The sequence below is a fragment of the Etheostoma cragini genome, chromosome 22 (assembly GCF_013103735.1).
Source record: "Etheostoma cragini isolate CJK2018 chromosome 22, CSU_Ecrag_1.0, whole genome shotgun sequence".
NCBI classification, from domain to species: Eukaryota; Metazoa; Chordata; class Actinopteri; order Perciformes; family Percidae; genus Etheostoma; species Etheostoma cragini.
This window is the reverse complement of record NC_048428.1, coordinates 13,323,112-13,340,924: the sequence shown is the minus strand read 5'-3', so window position 1 is coordinate 13,340,924 and position 17,813 is coordinate 13,323,112. Positions and strand designations below refer to the sequence as shown.

Sequence of the window (17,813 nt, the reverse complement as noted above, 5' to 3'; positions counted from 1 at the left end):
ACCTGTGTATGCAGCATTTTAATGTTATAGCTGATATACTGTCGGGCAGTTGAACTTCACATTTCATCATATCTTATTATCTGACCATATGTTTTGTATATGCAAAAGAAGATGACTACATCTATCAGACAAATGCAGTGGAGTAACAAATAATTAAAAAGTAAAGTAGCCTCAACATGCCTCAAGACTGTAGCCAACTTAAGCTTAACTAAATGTAGCATTTGGCCCGTTCCACCATTTCTGTAGAGTTGCTTGCTTGTAGCAATCATGTATGTTCTGTTTGTTTTGACTTAAGCTCAGATCCCAAACCAATAAATGTACTACATTTCTGCACTTCAGTAACACATATAATATTTTAGCCTATCTATAATATCAGCTGGAAGACCGTTGGTGTTGAGTGGTATTATCAGCCTAAATAGCCTATAAGTCACTATAAAGAGAAACACCCATGGACTTAGTTACTCTTAAAGTCTATACGAGTGTTTTTTTTTTATAATTCATTTTGACTATTTATAGATAGTGGTGGACTTAGTATTCAGATTATTCAACAGTAGGCTATAAATTACACATGATAAAAATAGTCTCTGAGAGATGTTTTATTGTAAGCCTATGTATAATATTAAATTATAAATATTGATGCATTTATGTATACGGGTCATTTTAATGGTGTGGTTGAGGTGAGGCTAATTTTATGTACTTTAAGTATTGGCTATAATCTATAACAATAGGCTACATCATATTGGATAAGTTAAAGTTTAAAAACAAATCTGTAGTAGGCCTACAATATTTCCCCCTGAAAAATGCAGTGGAATATAAATAGAAAATAGCAGATAATAGAAGTATCTCAAAATTGTACTGTAGTAGCTTACAGTAGGCTACAGTGTTGTTGCTTTTTTACATTCATTTTATTTTGTATTGTTGTTATTTTATTTGATCCTCATGGGAATTATGGCATTAGTGGGTGGCTAAGCTAGAAGAGGTTCCCCAATGCAGAGGTGACTATTGTTTCAATACCAGATAGGATAATCGTTCGGTAAAAAGATTATTTCGGTATAACGATTAAGAATAATGTTAAATAGCAGGGAACTTGTGTGTCATGTGAAGTGTCAGTTTGTAACATGACTCAGAGCGTCACAGGCGGAAGGTCACGGAGCAGCAGAACGGAACGGAAGCGGGAGTAAAAAGCCTGTCCGCCATTGTGGAAAATGGTAAGGGATATTCCAGTAAGACACTAGGCAGTTTCACATTGAATTTTAAATACCATCTGTGGCAGGAGCGTACATTTTAACTGAAGCCTTCTCCACAGACACAAAGTCGCCGTTTGTAACAACCACAAGAATCAGATCATCGTCAGATCTGACCACGGGAGGAAAACGCCGCCTTGTACCCGTAACAGAGTAATTGGGCAACCCGAGAGACGAGCCAAGCACCCAAGTGCAAATAGAGGCAGGATAAAGCAGTGGACCGTCTCACAAACAGCTATCAGTTTGGGTTCCTGGAGGATGTCTGCGACCACAGTCGATCAGGTTTGTGTATTGACAGGCGAAATATGCTAAAAATGTATTAGCCGTGCGGCGAAATGAAACTTTGCCGACAACAGTTTGATCTGGTTTGGCACGCCAGATCAGACAGGCTAATTAGTCTTTGATATATTGTAGCTATTAGCCGTAACGTAGGCCGACTGTAGGCTATCGCCAACAAACTCTAGCTGTAGCCGGTTGCCACTGCGGCACCGTTGAGTTACTTGATGTCAGAGCGTTTGACATCCGGTCAACAACGCAAAGCAACCTGTAGTTAAACGTTAACATCCGGGCTGATGGTTTTAGCTTAGGTTACTGCTAGCCACTGTTACATTTATTTACGGAGGAGGATACAGCCTGCTCCCTGTGTGATTCTTGTTTCCTGTCGTGATCTGACAAGTCTCCTTTTTTCCTGTGCTGCCTATTATTTCAGAGACCTAAAGGACAAGGAAATAAAGGTAAGGCGTTTAACACTGATGATCAAATGGTGCACAAGCCCTCTTATTAAATTGTTTTATTTCAGAGTGGCGGTACCGTCTGTTTTGATTATTGATTAATTAGCTAATATGCTATCTGCTTAGTGAATGTGATTTGGAACTATAGCCTAAACTGGAGCTCATTTATGTTCCCATTGTTGACGGACATAATTCTGCCTTTGTTTTTATAATGTAACACCACATGACCACTACACACCAATGACCAAACATAATGAGCCTGAACTATTTGTGACTCCCATTTACAGAACATATGACTTACTGTCTTCTATTTCCATCCTTAGTGCAAAACGGATCAATGCATCAAAAGGATGGTGTGAATGATGATGATTTTGAGCCTTATCTAAGCAACCAGACAAATCAGGTAATGTCCTACAATAAGTTCTGCTACAACTAGCAATTGTGGCCAGTATTTAGCCTAAAACCTCATGTTATGGAAAAATCTGTTGCATATTGTAGGTGTCAGGAACTAAACACATCAAAACAGTCATTCCAGTGTCACTGTGATTTTCCTGTTTGTCACTAAAGATGACAAATGTTCCTATATCTCAACTCACTCACTCACTCACTCACTCACTCACTCACTCATATTGTTACTGTTCTTAATATGATGTCACCATGTTTAATTATTTGCTTATTTGTTAATTGTATTACTTGTCATCATGTATAGACATTGACTGTCTGTCCCTGTGCCTCACAGAGTAACAGCTATCCACAAATGTCTGACCCCTACATGCCAAGCTACTATGCTCCATCCATTGGTTTCCCTTACTCTCTGGGAGAGGCCACTTGGTCCACAGCAGGGGACCCTCCTATGCCCTACCTAACTACCTATGGACAGATGAGCAATGGCGAGCCGCACTTCATCCCTGATGGTGTGTTCAGCCAGCCAGGTGCCCTGGGCAACACCCCTCCCTTTCTGGGTCAGCATGGCTTTAACTTCTTCCCTGGTAATGCAGACTTTTCCACCTGGGGTACCAGTGTCTCTCAGGGTCAGTCCACGCAGAGCTCAGTCTACAGTAACAGCTATGGGTACGCCCCCAGCTCGCTGGGTCGGGCCATCTCAGACGGACAGGCAGGCTTTGGAAACGACACCCAGCATACTAAAGTCCCGGTGCTGAACAGCATTGAGCAAGGTATGACGAGCTTAAAACTGGGTTCAGACATGGTGGCAGCTGTCACCAAAACCGTGGGCTCTCCCCTTGGAGGCACAGCAGGTATGAGCAGTATGGCAGCCAATAGCCTCCCTCCATCGGTCAGCTCGTCCGCACCTAAACCCGCCTCCTGGGCAGCCATTGCCAAGAAGCCGGCCAAGCCACAGCCCAAGGTCAAACCCAAAGCCAACATGGGGATGGGGGGAGGCGCCATTCCCCCACCCCCCATAAAGCACAATATGAACATTGGTACTTGGGACGATAAAGGCTCTCTGAACAAGCCCCCATTGGCTCAGACTATGATGCCCCCGCAGCCTATGGTGCAGCAGCCTCTCCTAGCTCAGCCCCAGCCCTTACTGCAGAACCCATTGCCCCCTCAACCTCAACACCAACACCAGACCCAACATCAACATCAACATCAACACCAACACCAACACCAACACCATTCTTTCCAGCTCCATTCTCTCCAGTCCCCCCAACACCCCCAGCCTATGCCCCCTGGCCCGCCACACATGCACATGTCCTCTCAACCTGGCCCCCCACATCCCCTTCATCAGCAACAACCCCAGCAGCCTGGTCCACCCCCGAATCGTTGGGTGGCTCCCCGGAACCGTGGTGAGGGCTTTGGTCTGGGTGGGGGAGTGCCAATGAGTGCCTCCCATTGCTCTGGAGAAGTGCATCCCGTGTTGGAGAAACTCCGTGCTCTCAACAATTACAACCCCAAAGACTTTGACTGGAACTTGAAAAATGGACGCGTTTTCATCATCAAGAGTTATTCTGAAGATGACATCCACCGATCAATCAAGTACTCTATCTGGTGCAGTACAGAACATGGCAACAAGCGTCTGGATAGTGCCTACCGCTCAATGGGCAACAAGGGGCCCCTGTATCTGTTGTTCAGTGTCAACGGGAGTGGGCACTTCTGTGGTGTGGCTGAGATGCGCTCACCGGTGGACTACAATGCCTATGCAGGCGTCTGGTCTCAGGACAAGTGGAAGGGCAAGTTTGAAGTGAAGTGGGCGTTCATCAAAGACGTGCCCAACAACCAGCTGCGACACATCCGGCTGGAGAACAATGACAACAAGCCAGTGACCAACTCCAGGGACACTCAGGAAGTGCCTCTGGAAAAGGCCAAACAAGTGCTTAAAATTATCGCCGCTTACAAGCATACCACCTCAATCTTTGATGACTTTGCACATTATGAGAAACGTCAGGAAGAGGAGGAGGCTCTGAGGAAGGTGAGATAAACATCCAAACACATAGCCCTGTCAGCTGTAAATAGTTTGTTTGTATACATGAGACAATTCAGTTTGGTTACCCTTTAAAAGGTATGTCACTTTTCCTGAGTCACTGATACAGGCTGTAGCCAGAGTGTAATCAGCTGAGCTTGTTCCACCTGCTCTTTAGACAAAGGTTGTAACATCCTGTTGCAGCCTGGTGTAAATGGAAGTCCCCAGAGGCCTCTCAGCAGATGACATGCCACCATTACTCATAGGCAGGTTCATGAAACCCTGATTCCTCATCAGCCATCTTGTGCTGTTGAGATTGCGACGATCTTCCCAAGTGGAGTTAGATGCGTAGAGATTTCCTGAAATAGCCCACATTCCTGGCATTCCTCCTTTCAGACAGAGGCAGATGTAGGCTCTGATCTCCCTTTGAACGCCAAGCCTCTCTGCTTTCCCCAGGCTCCTCATGCTTTATTAGTCATTAACAACATAAACCCTCGGCCTGCATGCTGGCTGCAACGTACCTCAGAGTTGGTACAGTTCGCCTCAGATGTTCTAGGTGGTTGACTTAAAAAGAAATGTTTCCCAGTAAAATACACGATAAAAATGCATGATTACATTTGTCTGTGTAAGCCCGCGTCCTCCAAGGGGAAACTTAAATATGTTGCATTGGTAAACCGTGTATCACAAATGTTAGTCTAAGTGGTAAAAACTCTGTGGGATGCTACTGCTGTGGAGAAACAGCAGCCAAGGAGAGAATAACATGTTCTCACTGCTAGTGTTCTGCTGAATCCAGTCTGAGATTCACCAGTATGCTAATCTAATTGCGTTTAGAAAAAAAAAAAAAAAACATGACCCACTCCCTCCTTTCCTCCCACTCCCCCACTGCTGGTGCTCCATTGATGCTGTATTGACTCCTCTGTGCTGACCTTGTTAATATGCGCTGGGTTACTTTCTCATAAATATTTCAACTCAATGTTTTCAGGCTTCTGAAAACAACCTGTCAGTAGAAAGCCTGTTTCATCCTGCGTTGTGCAGGCGTTGCGCTGTGCTGCTTTTGTAGCCCTGACCTCCTACATGACAGGATCGGCCCAGCCGAGGCCTCACCCTCCTTCGCCTGACAAGGTTAATTGTTCTCTATTGTTTGGCCTGTCCTTCTCGAACTTTGAGAGGTGTCAAACCAGCACAGCTACCTGCACAATAACACCTTCCTAAAGTGTTTTTTTTAAAGATAACTTTGGATCTAAATGTTGTTGCAGGATTTTATTAGCATAACTAATTTCGCAATTAATACTTAGAGGTAAGCAACTTCCTTCCCCTGGATGCACTGTAATAAGGGAGCTCCTGCTGTCCGCCTGCTGTCTCCAGAGCCACAGCCCAGTCTGAGCAGCCATTCTGGGGATAGAGTTACACTGATCTCACAGGCCTTTCCCAGACCACTGACATACACAACCACTCCTCAAAAAAGACACTGTATTCCTCTTTTATTGTAATTCATGACACTCCCTTGCATTTTTAATATTTGAGGTGTGTTGTGATTACTTATGTTTCCTTGAGTAAGCACGTTTTGTTTATGTGCAAGAACGATGCATTACTACTAGCTTAGTGTAGTGGCCGCATTGTAAACACATCTGAACATTTTGGTTTGCACATACCTGACGCTTTTTCTCAGATTTTCTTACAGCCTTGTCTCAATTATTTTAAAACTTTGAAACTAAACTGAGAAAGTAAAGGTATGCTTAATTTAGTGATTAATTAGTTTTCCTGCCAGTGTAGTGTAACTCAGTATATCAACACTGAGAAATATAGACATGCCTAAAAATGTTTGCTATGCTAAATGTAAATGCTTTTTTCTGTAAATGACAAATAATGACTTTTATTTTTACATAACTGTTTGAGATGTCTTTAATTAAGTTAAGTTAAATTGTGCTCATATTTGAATATAATCTCTAACATGATAGATAGATGGATAGATAGCATATAACATCATTTTGATTTGTAAACCAGTACTTTCCATAAAGAACAGGAAGTCGTACTGTACAACACATGACATGAAAAATGCATTTAGTTTTAGACTTCTGAAATGACGGCTGTTTTCAAAAAGTCAGAATTGATTATTTTTAGTTTACTTCCAGCAGCACATCATACCTCAACATCAGTCCCCGATTGACTGATGCTGTTAACTCATTACTAGACTTTGAGTTGGAATTGATTTAAAAAAGAGTTCCCTACAAATACTATATTCTATGTATAATTCATAACGCACATTTAAATGTACTCAAAATAGAAACATTCAGTAAATCCTAAGTAATTAATGAGATTCGCTTAGTAGTACGAGTGCAGATAGACACAAAAAGACATTAATTCTATACTTCTCTTCTAAGGAGTAAAATCAATAACAATCGCCTTCAATAAATGGCTTTTGATCATCTCTGAAACTAGATTGCACCTTTTGGGACTCAAAAATCAAGTGTGACATCTTCTAAAGGCCCTGATACACCAAGCTGACTGCCAGGAAGTAGTGGGCTGACGTGAGGCGAGGCTGCAGTCTGCCTTCGTTGCCTTTTTCTTGGCCAAAAACTAGCACTGGAACACACGGCAAAGACTACAGCCGATGGCCAAATCCCGCAAGCGTTCTGCGCCTGCGTAACAGAAAATAATATCCATACCAGCACGCGGTATTAATCTAGTTGTCATTCAAAAAAGGAAATCTGATCCAAATGTTGCTATGATACCCACAAGAAGCAGCATTTGACCGGATTCAAGAGCAGCAGAACAGCGCCTATGGCCCCTCTGCTTCACTGCCTGCAGGATAGCAGCGGACCCCGGGAGATGGCTAACTAGAGTGGCCCTCTCCCGGGCTGTCATCCGCACTCTCCGCAAAGAATTCTCCCCACGTTGCGTACCGGAGCGGAGTGACTGAGCTCGAGCTGCCTGCTGCTGGCTCGTTAGCTAACGTTAGCTTGCTAATTCCACCCTCCCAACGTGTCTTCATTATACACTGGTTACAGAAAATTAGCCAAACAAAGTTGTCACTCATCTGGCGATGGCAATGTGTTTTCCTACGATGTGACAAGAGTGTGTGAATAAAACATTAAGTTGTTACATTTGACAAATTTTAGCTACTGCTTACATTTGTTTGTGCTCTTGTTCAGTACTGATAATCTTTGTTTTTTTTCTCTCTTGCCAGGAGCGCAATAGAAATAAACCGTAACCTTCAAGCAAGCTCTCTGCTAGAACTGCAACACTAATGACGTAGGACCCTTAAACAAAATTCGCTTAACCACAAGGAGGAAAGGCTCTCACAAATTTCCGCTCAAGACAACAATGTATCTGAACACTTGAACATGACAGTAGATGGACTCATCTGTATCTGTTGACTGGTGCATCAAATCCTGTGTTCCTGTCTCACGAGAAAAAGAACGTAACCCACTTTAAAAACTCTGTGGTTAAAGCACTTTCAGTCCTAAACAGCCTCTACCAATACCCTTAACTCTCTAACTCTGTGTTCTTCTTTGATTTTGTTTGTGAGCAACTAACTGACTAACAGAAGTAGTCAGAAGATTTCACTCGGCTTATTTGTAATTTTTTTTAATGCCTCAAATGTTTGGGATATTGCTGAGCTTCCTCAGCTCCTGAAGAGAAGTATAGATGATCTGTATGAATTAATCTATTACTTGAATCTGTATTCAGCCATCTGACCCTCCTCAGACAGAGGTTTGGATGATTGACAGATGGGACAAAAATAATTAGGAAACAGCCACAATCATGCCAATCATTGGATGTATCCTCCCTCTATCTGTTCCCTTCCTTTTCTACATCTGTTTCTGTGTACCAAAAGATGACAATTATGCAGCAGGCTGGCAAGCTCTGGCCAGTGCACATATTTGTTTTGTTTTTTTGTCCCTCGTGATTCTGTCATTCTGAAGTGTATTTGTCTGAGGAGAAACCTGCTGCTCTGGTAGAACTAGCGGTGGCCTCCTTGGGCCCTGTGGTAGACTGGCTTTGCTCGGATGTTGACGTACTCTACTGTACCTCAGGCTCAGTCAGACTGTCTGTTCCCAACAACTCGGAGCACTTTTGGGAGAATCCCATCACTCCTCCTGCTTTGCTTGATTGGGATTCCCCCAAAATGGCAAGACATCGACTGCAAAGATGTGACAGTTTTCTCCTCTAGGTAACTCACTAGCTAAATAAAAAAGACCCATGTTTTTAGCGCAAACCGTGCTTTTGTGTTTTTACTCATTTGCCTCAGAAATGTATCCATTACTTCTATGCTTCACAGTATCACACACTCACATGTAAATTGTTCTCCTGCAGCACAAACAGATCCTCCCTTTTCTATTTGCATATGGGCCTCTAAATAAGCTAATGTATATAGCAGCTCCGTTTCCACATCTGCTTTGCATTGCAGCATATAACTAACAATAAGTGTAACATGTATTGGTGTTTAGAGGGGAGGGTTTGACCATTTAGTTAAAGGTGTACAATAGATAGACTTGAAGATGACACTACATCAACATGCTTGCTATGTGGGAGGCAGCTCTGCCAGCCTAAAGGGGGTTTGCGTTACTATACAACTGCAGGGTTAACCAATATTGAAATGTGTAACGAGGCCATGGTCAAACAGGCAGTGGTGAAAAGTAACTAAGTACATTTACTCAGGTACTGTACTAAAGCACAATTTTGAGGTACTTCAACTTGAGTACTTCTATTTTCTGCCACTTTATACTTCTACTCCACAACATCTTGGAGGCAATGTACTTTTTACTTCACCGCGATTTATTTAATCGTCACTTTCAAGGTTATGATTTCACATCAACAAAAAAAAACATACAATGATTGTATAAAAAAATGCATTGTTACAGATTGAATCAGTTGTTTCCAGGTTATTTGGCTCATGAATTTTTCCCTCCACACTTCTCAGATTGTTCCATTTAAATAACTATTAAAATGATATATTTCACAAAAACACAAAGATTAAAGACAAGTCCAAACAAATGGGAACAGATACATGTTACCGACCTTTTTCTTCTTTCCTCGCCCATTAATCATCTCCAGACCCCTCAGATTTATCATGTGACCCTTTGGGACCGACCCCTAGATTGGGAACCACTGAACTAAACCAGCTAACTGTGTATGAAGTAGTTCAAACTAGCTCCACCTCAACCAACTGCTAGAGTAAAATTCTGCTTATCAAGATGCATCAATATTAACAATATAATATTGTCACATATAATAATACATTAGTCAAAGGGGCCATTCTGCAATTTATATGAATATATTTCGTTGATAATGCTTCTGTAGCCTAGTTGTATGGTATTTTGAATGCAGGATTTTTTACTTGTAATGACGTATTGTTACATAACAAACTCAGAAGTGGTACATTACTGATAATCCGTCTATTATGTGCAGTAAGCTTGCGGACAAATTGTGTAACATGTTGGGGTCTATTGTGCATGTTATGTATTGTATTATGTTTTTCTTAATCCACAGGAAAATAAATTGACATTATTAATTAGTACTCCCAGATTCTGCTGTACAATGAGTGATTTTATCATATCAAACATTTCTTATACTTGCTTTTCATATTCTCCGTACACATTTATTTTACCCTAAAATGAACAGCATTCCTTTCACTGTCTGCCCACCAGAGAGCGCCATCATATCATGGTTCAGTTAAACAGCTCGCAAGACATACAACAAAGCCTTTCCTAAGCAGCAAAGCCCTCTTTCTTCTCAAGCACTCCAAATCATACAGACACAATTATACCAGGATGAGAAGTACTTGTTGTGCTTCCACAGCTTTTTTGGGGCAATTAAAGCCAGCTCGCCAAGCTGTGCAGTGAGAGGTGGTGGAGAGAGGGAGAAAGAAAGAAAGAAAGAAAGAGGATGCGAGTGGGGAGTGAGAAAAATCCCTTCTTTGTGTTTGTCAAGGAGGAAGAAAGAGCTATAATTATAACATTGACAGGCTTTGGATTGCAACCTCTCTCCTCTGTGTGTTAATTTGTGCATCCATCAGGTTTTTGCAGGCGCTCTTTGAAAAGACCACACTTTCCCTGCCTTCATTTGTCTGTGAACACGAAACTAAACAAGGAACTCACTATTTATTCGCCTCATAACGCCCTCACCATTACTAGTGGTGTTTGATGGTACCAAACTGTACACATTCTCAAATATGCAGAACACTGATTTAATTGGAGAACTCAGGTGTGATGCTGATTTTCCTTTGTTTCTGGGATTAATGAAAAGTCCTGTAGAACATTTATTTCCAGGTCTTCTTGCTTTATCATTACTATTGAACACCGCTTTGATCAAGAAATTAAATTGGAAAATATATGCACTATAAGCCCACTCCCTTCTTTCATTTAATATCAATGGCTTGTCATGTTGTTGTTTACCATTTTAGGATCAAACTAACTGGTTAATGACTTTAATGTTAGCAGCATATAATCCGCCCACATCCACAGGGGCCATAGCTGTTCCAAGAAAATGCCAAGAAAACTTTCCTTCATCTTTTTTTTGTGTGTGTGTGCAAACCATCAAAATGTCTTTGCGGAGAGGGATTCAGTTGAGTGAAGATGAGAGAGAAGGGGCATCCTCTGCTTTAGTGAGCTGAAATGCCTTTGAAAAATTTCAGTCACACTAAAGACTCACCAACACGTGGCTCAAAGCGAGGTTAGGGCACGTCTCAGGGTTGGCACTTCTTCGATGTTTTGAAGGTTTTTACACTCTGGGCCATGGCGTGTCACTCAATGGGTCCTCGCAGAACATTAGTCCTATTGATGACTATGTTAACTGACATGCGGTTGATCAAAGGAACCTGAAATTATTTTAAATGTGTGTCTGCTTCGCTGATTAGCATTGTTTGTATGTCGTAGGGAAGCGTCTACACATGTCGCTTTAGGTTGGCAGTGCAAGGTGGGTTGAGTGAAAAATAAAAGAACATCACCAATTATTAATGTAATTGGACTCACAGTTGAGTTTTATAGTCAACGTTACATTTAAGTTTTAAACTGTTGGTGGTCAGGTGAAATGATCAGCAGTTCACACAAAAGAGAAATAATGGGTTCTGACTGACAGTAATGTCGAAGTTTTCTTCCCGCCCTTTTCCAAGATGTCTCTGTTGCCATGGTTCTGTTATTATCTATGAACTGAAAGTAGAGGCTGAGCATTTTGCCAAACACAATGATATTATGTAGATCTAAAGTGGGATGGCTTGATTGTTCTACATCTAATGAAGGAGAAATTAAAGATTTGCAATCCGATCTTTTCTTAATATTTCTTGTAATTCTGTTAATGCAGGTGTTAAATAGGGAAAATTATTATCACATTCATGACATTCTGATTTCAGTAGATCTACATGATGTTATTTTATATCATGTTTCATATTTTTTGTTTTAATTCTTTCTTTTTTACAGTTAATAATGAAGGTTCAAAGAGCAGTAATGCTGCACATCTTGGTTTAAGAGTTGATATATTCTCTGATGGCCACAGGTAGGCGCCAACCTTTAAAGAGAAACAGACTCAAACCTACTTCTATAAGACCCACACGTTTTTTAAACATACATACACACATACCTACATATACATGATACAAGAGTTTGTATAAATCCATTTTTATGTCTTACTTCGTATTTAGAGATTAATAGAGAGGACTTGCCCTCAACTATGGGAGTTAGTGATTAAAAATGTTAGAATCACAAGCAAAGCAGCAGAGGCCAGGATATCCTTTAGTCCCTAGTATTGGTCAAGCTCCAACATTGCTGAATACTACAGTTACCATGATATAACAACATTTTATTATTTTATTATGCTTTCTATATGCCTTTTAAAAATGTTCAGTCTCAATACCGAGCCCAGATAACACTAATGACATCATAAAACGGTGTGGAATAACCCTTAAAGAAAATTCCGGATTTTAGAAAACCTTAAAAAAGTACAAGACACAAATTATACGTGGGTGGCAATTGTTTTGCAATTCTCAACTGGAAGCATGGATGAAACTGACAATTTAAACCAATACTGCAAATACAAGGCAACTCTCTTCCTAAGTATTTTATATTCATTTTATTTATGAAGCTTTTCAGTAGGAATAACTAATGCACTGTGTTCGTCAGCAATCTGTAAGAGCACTCTTCACAACTCTCTTCACAAGTTTGTTGGACAATTGAAATGTTTAAGTAATACATATAGCAACGGAGAATAATAGGGTCATTAATCTGTTCTAATATTTCCTGGCAACACAAAGCACCTATCAAAACAATGCTACAATGTTGATGCAACTCCTTGTGTAAGAACAGTTTTTACCCCGTGTATCACTAATATAAACGGATAGATCTTTGTGTAAAGAGGAGGGCCTGTGTATCCAGCTGCAGTTAAGATACTTGCATTTCCCGCTGTCCTTCAGAGATCTAAAATGTACACTAAAGAGACACGAGAAAAGACAGCTCCATCAATCCTGTTTTATGATGCTTTAACATCTACTGGAGAGTGAGTGCATATGGCAAATGAGGAAGGGGGGAGAAGATAATGCACGAACAAAAGGAGCCATACTTTGAGCAAATTCCAAAGGTCTCTTATCTAAGATCATCAGAGCATATCTGGGCCATCATTATTCTTTTTACAGTTCTGCTCTGATTTTCCAGGTAATTGTCAGTCCAGTCTTTAATTTGCGGATAAGTAAAATCAGTTTGGAAGTAGAAAGTGCAAACTGGAGGAAGAAAGAATAAGTAAAATAAAGAAGAAGAGTTTTGAGAGGACAGCTCCTGTTTTTTTTTTTATTATTAGTCACTAATTTCTATCTGCATGTACTATATTATGCTGCATTGCCCTTTTAGGACACTTAGCTACACCCAGCGCAGGGCCCTATAAATATAAATCTTTAATTTATGGACAAGACGAGTAAAAGATATGAATTGAAGGAATATAAGAAAGCGCTGCATGCAGAGCTTTGGCACCACATTTATACTTCATAACTGGACTGCAACCTTTCTTGTGCTGCAGAGATGATGAGTGGAGACACACTAGCTGTGGTCAGGCTGCTTATTGAATTCAAAGGTTGCAATATGTCCTGTGCTGGAATGGTGTGTTCAAGGCAAGATTTTGCATCGCAGGGGGTATAGTGCGAAATGGAACGGTCTGAAATGTAATGCATTTGAAATGAAATGAAAAGGTGCAGAGGAATGAAATATGACATGGCCTGGAGTCCCGGGACTCACTGGTCTCTAGTCAGCTGTAGATGTATGTGTGTGAACATTGTATGTGTGTGAGTGCATGGTTTTATGCAAGTACAGGTTGAGTGTGTAATGTGATGCAAGCTGCCTTTGCTCCTGTGACTTCCTCTTCCACCCTCCTGTTCTGGCCTGATGGAGATTAAGGGCCATTAAAGGCTCTCTGCTGCATGTGCAGTTTCTATTGATCACATCGACTCAACCCACTGTAGCCAATGATCCGATTACAAGTGTTGTACCCCATCCTTATCCCCTCCCCCTCCATCTTTCTTTCCTCCTTACCCCTCCCTTCTCTTTTTCCTCTCGCCCACCCTTTGTGGTTCACGGTGCTCTGTGGAGGGTGTTCTGCCTCTGCTGATGTCAGCACTGGGGCATACCCAGAAGACCCTGAGACCCCCTAGGCAAGCCACTAAAAATCTGCTTGCGTGTCTGTCTGTATTTTTGGCCTCTGTCCACTCACACATCTTAACCATTCTTCGCTTCTGTGCTCTCACCATCTCCAGTCATCTCCAAGCACAGCAGGGTTATGATGAGCTTTATTTCTACATGAGAGAGATGGATCGGCCATGCCTTGAAGAGCTAAATGAGTTGAGACAGTCTGAGAGGAATCAGCTCAAACCCACAGACTCGCCCCCTCTCTGAACATCATCCCCTCCCATCGCTTGCATGGTCAAACAGCCCTCGGGGAGCTTTCCGTGAGACCACTGTGGTTATTAGCATTGACAGAGGCTCATGGAAATCTTTTTAGTTGCAACTATACAGGAAGTGTCTTTCTTTGCTGCTAATTCAGGGGGATTTCCACAGAACTGGCAACCTATTCCCTCCTAGAAACTCCTTATCTTAAAGCCGTCTGGTACCTTAAGTATCAGATTTTAGGTTTTTTAGCCACGCTGGTCTGGTGGTCCAAGCATTCTGTCTAGACTGCAATGTCTGGAAAACAACTGAATGGATTAGCATTGAATTTTATTCAGACATTTATGGTGCTCAGAGGATGAATACTTTAAAGATTGTTTTGGGGCACTTAGGCTTTTATTTCCACAGGACAGATGAAGACAGGAAAGGGGAAATGATAAGCAGCAAAGGGCCAGAGGTCAGAGTCAAACCAGCGGCCACTGCATTGAGGATAAAACCTCTAAATATGCACCTGCTCTACCAACTGATAAATTAATTGTTATGATTTTAATGATCCCTTAACTTTTCATCCAGCAATGGCACTGGATGAAAAGTTAAGGGATCATTAAAATTATTATCATGTAAAAAATGTGTCCACTACTTTAGTGAATGACCAAATACCTGCAAAACTAGAAGCCTTAGCTGCATTTTGTGTTTAGTACTAATTAACAAATGTTATCATGCTATCATGCTACATTAAAATGGTGAACCTGGTGAACCGCATGTTAGCATTTAGTTCAAAGCCTTGCTGTTCTTAATAGACTCAAAGAGCCGCTAGCATGACTGTATACTCGTCCTGACTTAAGTCCTCTACACTGCTGTTAAAAACTGATTTGGCATTAAATGCAAGAAAAAGTTTGCATCAAATAGACAAGCAGCTGTGTAAGTTGGGTGTCTCAAATTGTTTTACATGATGGTCATCAAGTCAAAGATTTGGCCTGTTGAGATTATTTGACTGACATCATTTCACAGTCCTTTTTCACTGAACAGACACTCTAAATACCCTAAGGACAAGTTGGATTCCATGTTAAATACTGTAATACATATTGTTATTTATTTAAAGGAAAGTCATATGTGGTGACAGAACTGGGTCTGATAGCAGTCATAGCTGTGTGACAGAAGTTGTTCTCTCTGTCCTGGTTCTATCAATCAGCTGTATCAGTAAGGGATTCACAGGACCCCAAACAACCAGGAAACAATGCAGAGAGAATAACTGAATTCACCACAGGAGGAATCACTCACTACAAAAGCAAATATGTTGGATTTGCATATATATATTTATATACATATTAAATTTGTAAATGCATAATATGCCTTGGAAGAGAAATCCAACATGTATACTATATATATATATATATATATATATATATATATATATATATATATATATATATATATATATATATATATAGTATACATACATATATATATATACATATATATATATATAAAAATAAATTAATGTAGCAATGGATCCACATTCAACAGTTTTTTGTTGATTCTCATTAAATATATGTGGATGCTTTGCTTTGATATACAGTAGACTCCTTGGGGCCAGATCAGGGTCAGAGCTGGAAGATGTATAAAAAGGAAGGTCCATTATACTCACAACCGGCAGGGCCTTGAGAATAGGACCACATGGGTGGGTTGGAGGCTTGTACACAGCTTTACTCCTTGGATGAAAGGCTCACTGTGATGAGTGTCCAAGGAGAGAACATGAGAGCACAACATTATAATGTGAGTCGGACCCCTGAGAGCATAACAAGTTTGGCGATAACACAATTTAAAACAGATTTTCATCTATTTGCACACCCCTATCAGCAGAGTCATCCTCCACCTTCAAAATGCATGGAGAATACCATAAAGAAACCTAATTGGTGTGTGCTCATCTGGGCTTTGATATTGTGCACAGGCCGGGCAAAGGCACTGACCTTCGCCGCTACTGCAATTACATCATAGGGCAGCTCCTATTCTCATGCATATTAATGCAGGTTCTGGAGGCATCACCCACACCTTTGATTCCTTGGGATCTGAGTTCCCCATTGCATGACAAGTGTATCTGGACACAAAGTGTATGTAATGGATTTCTGCTTCAGGAGAGATATAGCCCGCGAGCAGGGCCAGATCAAACTTGCACACACTTTTCTCTGCAGGGGGATGAGAGCGATACTGTGCGTTTGTGCAAAAACGTGTGAAAATTAGTTAGCGTGTGCAGTCAGTCAGTCTCAGATGCATCAGACTATCATTCAGAAGCATGTAACTAAGAGCCTGATGGATAACACAAAAAGTTAGATCCAAAGGTTAATCAGAATCCTCGTTCGCCTCATTTTGCAGTGCTATTAATGGACTAATGAGGTCACCATCATTTTACCACAATAGGAAATTTTATTTTGGAGCAGATATATTTAGACTGAAAGACACATGAAGTATGTTAATTGCAGGAGTGTCCTTGGTGTATCTCAGTGTTTCCTCTACATTCATTCAGCAGTATTGGAAAGAAACCGTGAGAATGTTTTCAGAATGTAAACTAGCATAACAAGTGTTTTTTTCACCCCAAAGTTGGTAGTGTTTCTAAAAGTGAGGCTAAACCGGGGATAAATAAGGACCCTAACTCAAAAAATCCCTAAGGACTAGCACTAAAAAGAATTACAGAGGAGATCCTTATTGGTAACATGGTGCTGTTGCAGAGACGCTTGTTGCCAGTAGAGGGCCTTGTTGTTATATAAAGCTCACCAATGGTTGGTTCCATTTTCTAACAGCCACACACTGATTTGATTCCAGAGACAATGCTGATTCAATGCCTCTAAATGCATTGAAATAAATGTCATACTGATACTTACATTTTACAGATTTAACTTTAATTATATTAGATTTTTGTAATCTAATATTTCAACATATAAAACATACATTTTATAATTCCTGCAGTACCAATAAGCCATTGCAATTATTATCAATTATTCTGTTTGAGCTAATTTGCACAATTCCTAATGTTCTATTTTTGCTTATTCTTATTTAAATATTGAATCTGATTTAACACGCTGACATGTCGGAACAGTAGAGTGCACTATTTCCAACTGAATTAATAAATGACACTTAACATGTACTGTATGAAGCCACATTGCTCTATTTGCCATCATGCTATAAAAGGCCTGAAGCAGCATTAACTTCTCAGAGCTGTGAAAGAGCTTTGCTCACCAGGGAGCCAATAGGGGACTAACCATCACATGAATTGGCTCCATTTGCTGCTGCTGCACTGATCGTGTCATGCACGAGCATAAAAAAACCCAAATCTGTGCAAATAGAAAAAGAAAATTATTTAATTTGGGGGGCATTTATGACTGGATAAAATAAGAGAAATGCAGCTAGAGGGCGGATGGATCTGAATGTGAATCAAGCTCAAATTGAATGGCAATGCTGTGTATTAGTTACAGTACATCTGATCATTGTAGCAGCATTCACTAATATTGAATCTCCATAATGAGTAAATTAGTGGGTCTCCATCTGTGGCATTGCA

General features: G+C 40.8%; 1 protein-coding gene across 1 annotated transcript; it reads left to right on the top strand.

Moving 5' to 3' along the window:
* Positions 1-1,036: 1,036 nt before the first annotated feature.
* ythdf3 (YTH N(6)-methyladenosine RNA binding protein 3) lies at positions 1,037-9,926 on the top strand. Its single transcript, XM_034862657.1, has 6 exons — positions 1,037-1,208; positions 1,307-1,526; positions 1,954-1,978; positions 2,299-2,378; positions 2,715-4,406; positions 7,585-9,926. The coding sequence occupies exons 2-6, from the start codon at positions 1,503-1,505 to the stop codon at positions 7,606-7,608; spliced, it is 1,845 nt and encodes a 614-aa protein (XP_034718548.1). The 5' UTR covers positions 1,037-1,208; positions 1,307-1,502; the 3' UTR covers positions 7,609-9,926.
* The last annotated feature ends 7,887 nt before the right edge of the window (positions 9,927-17,813 follow it).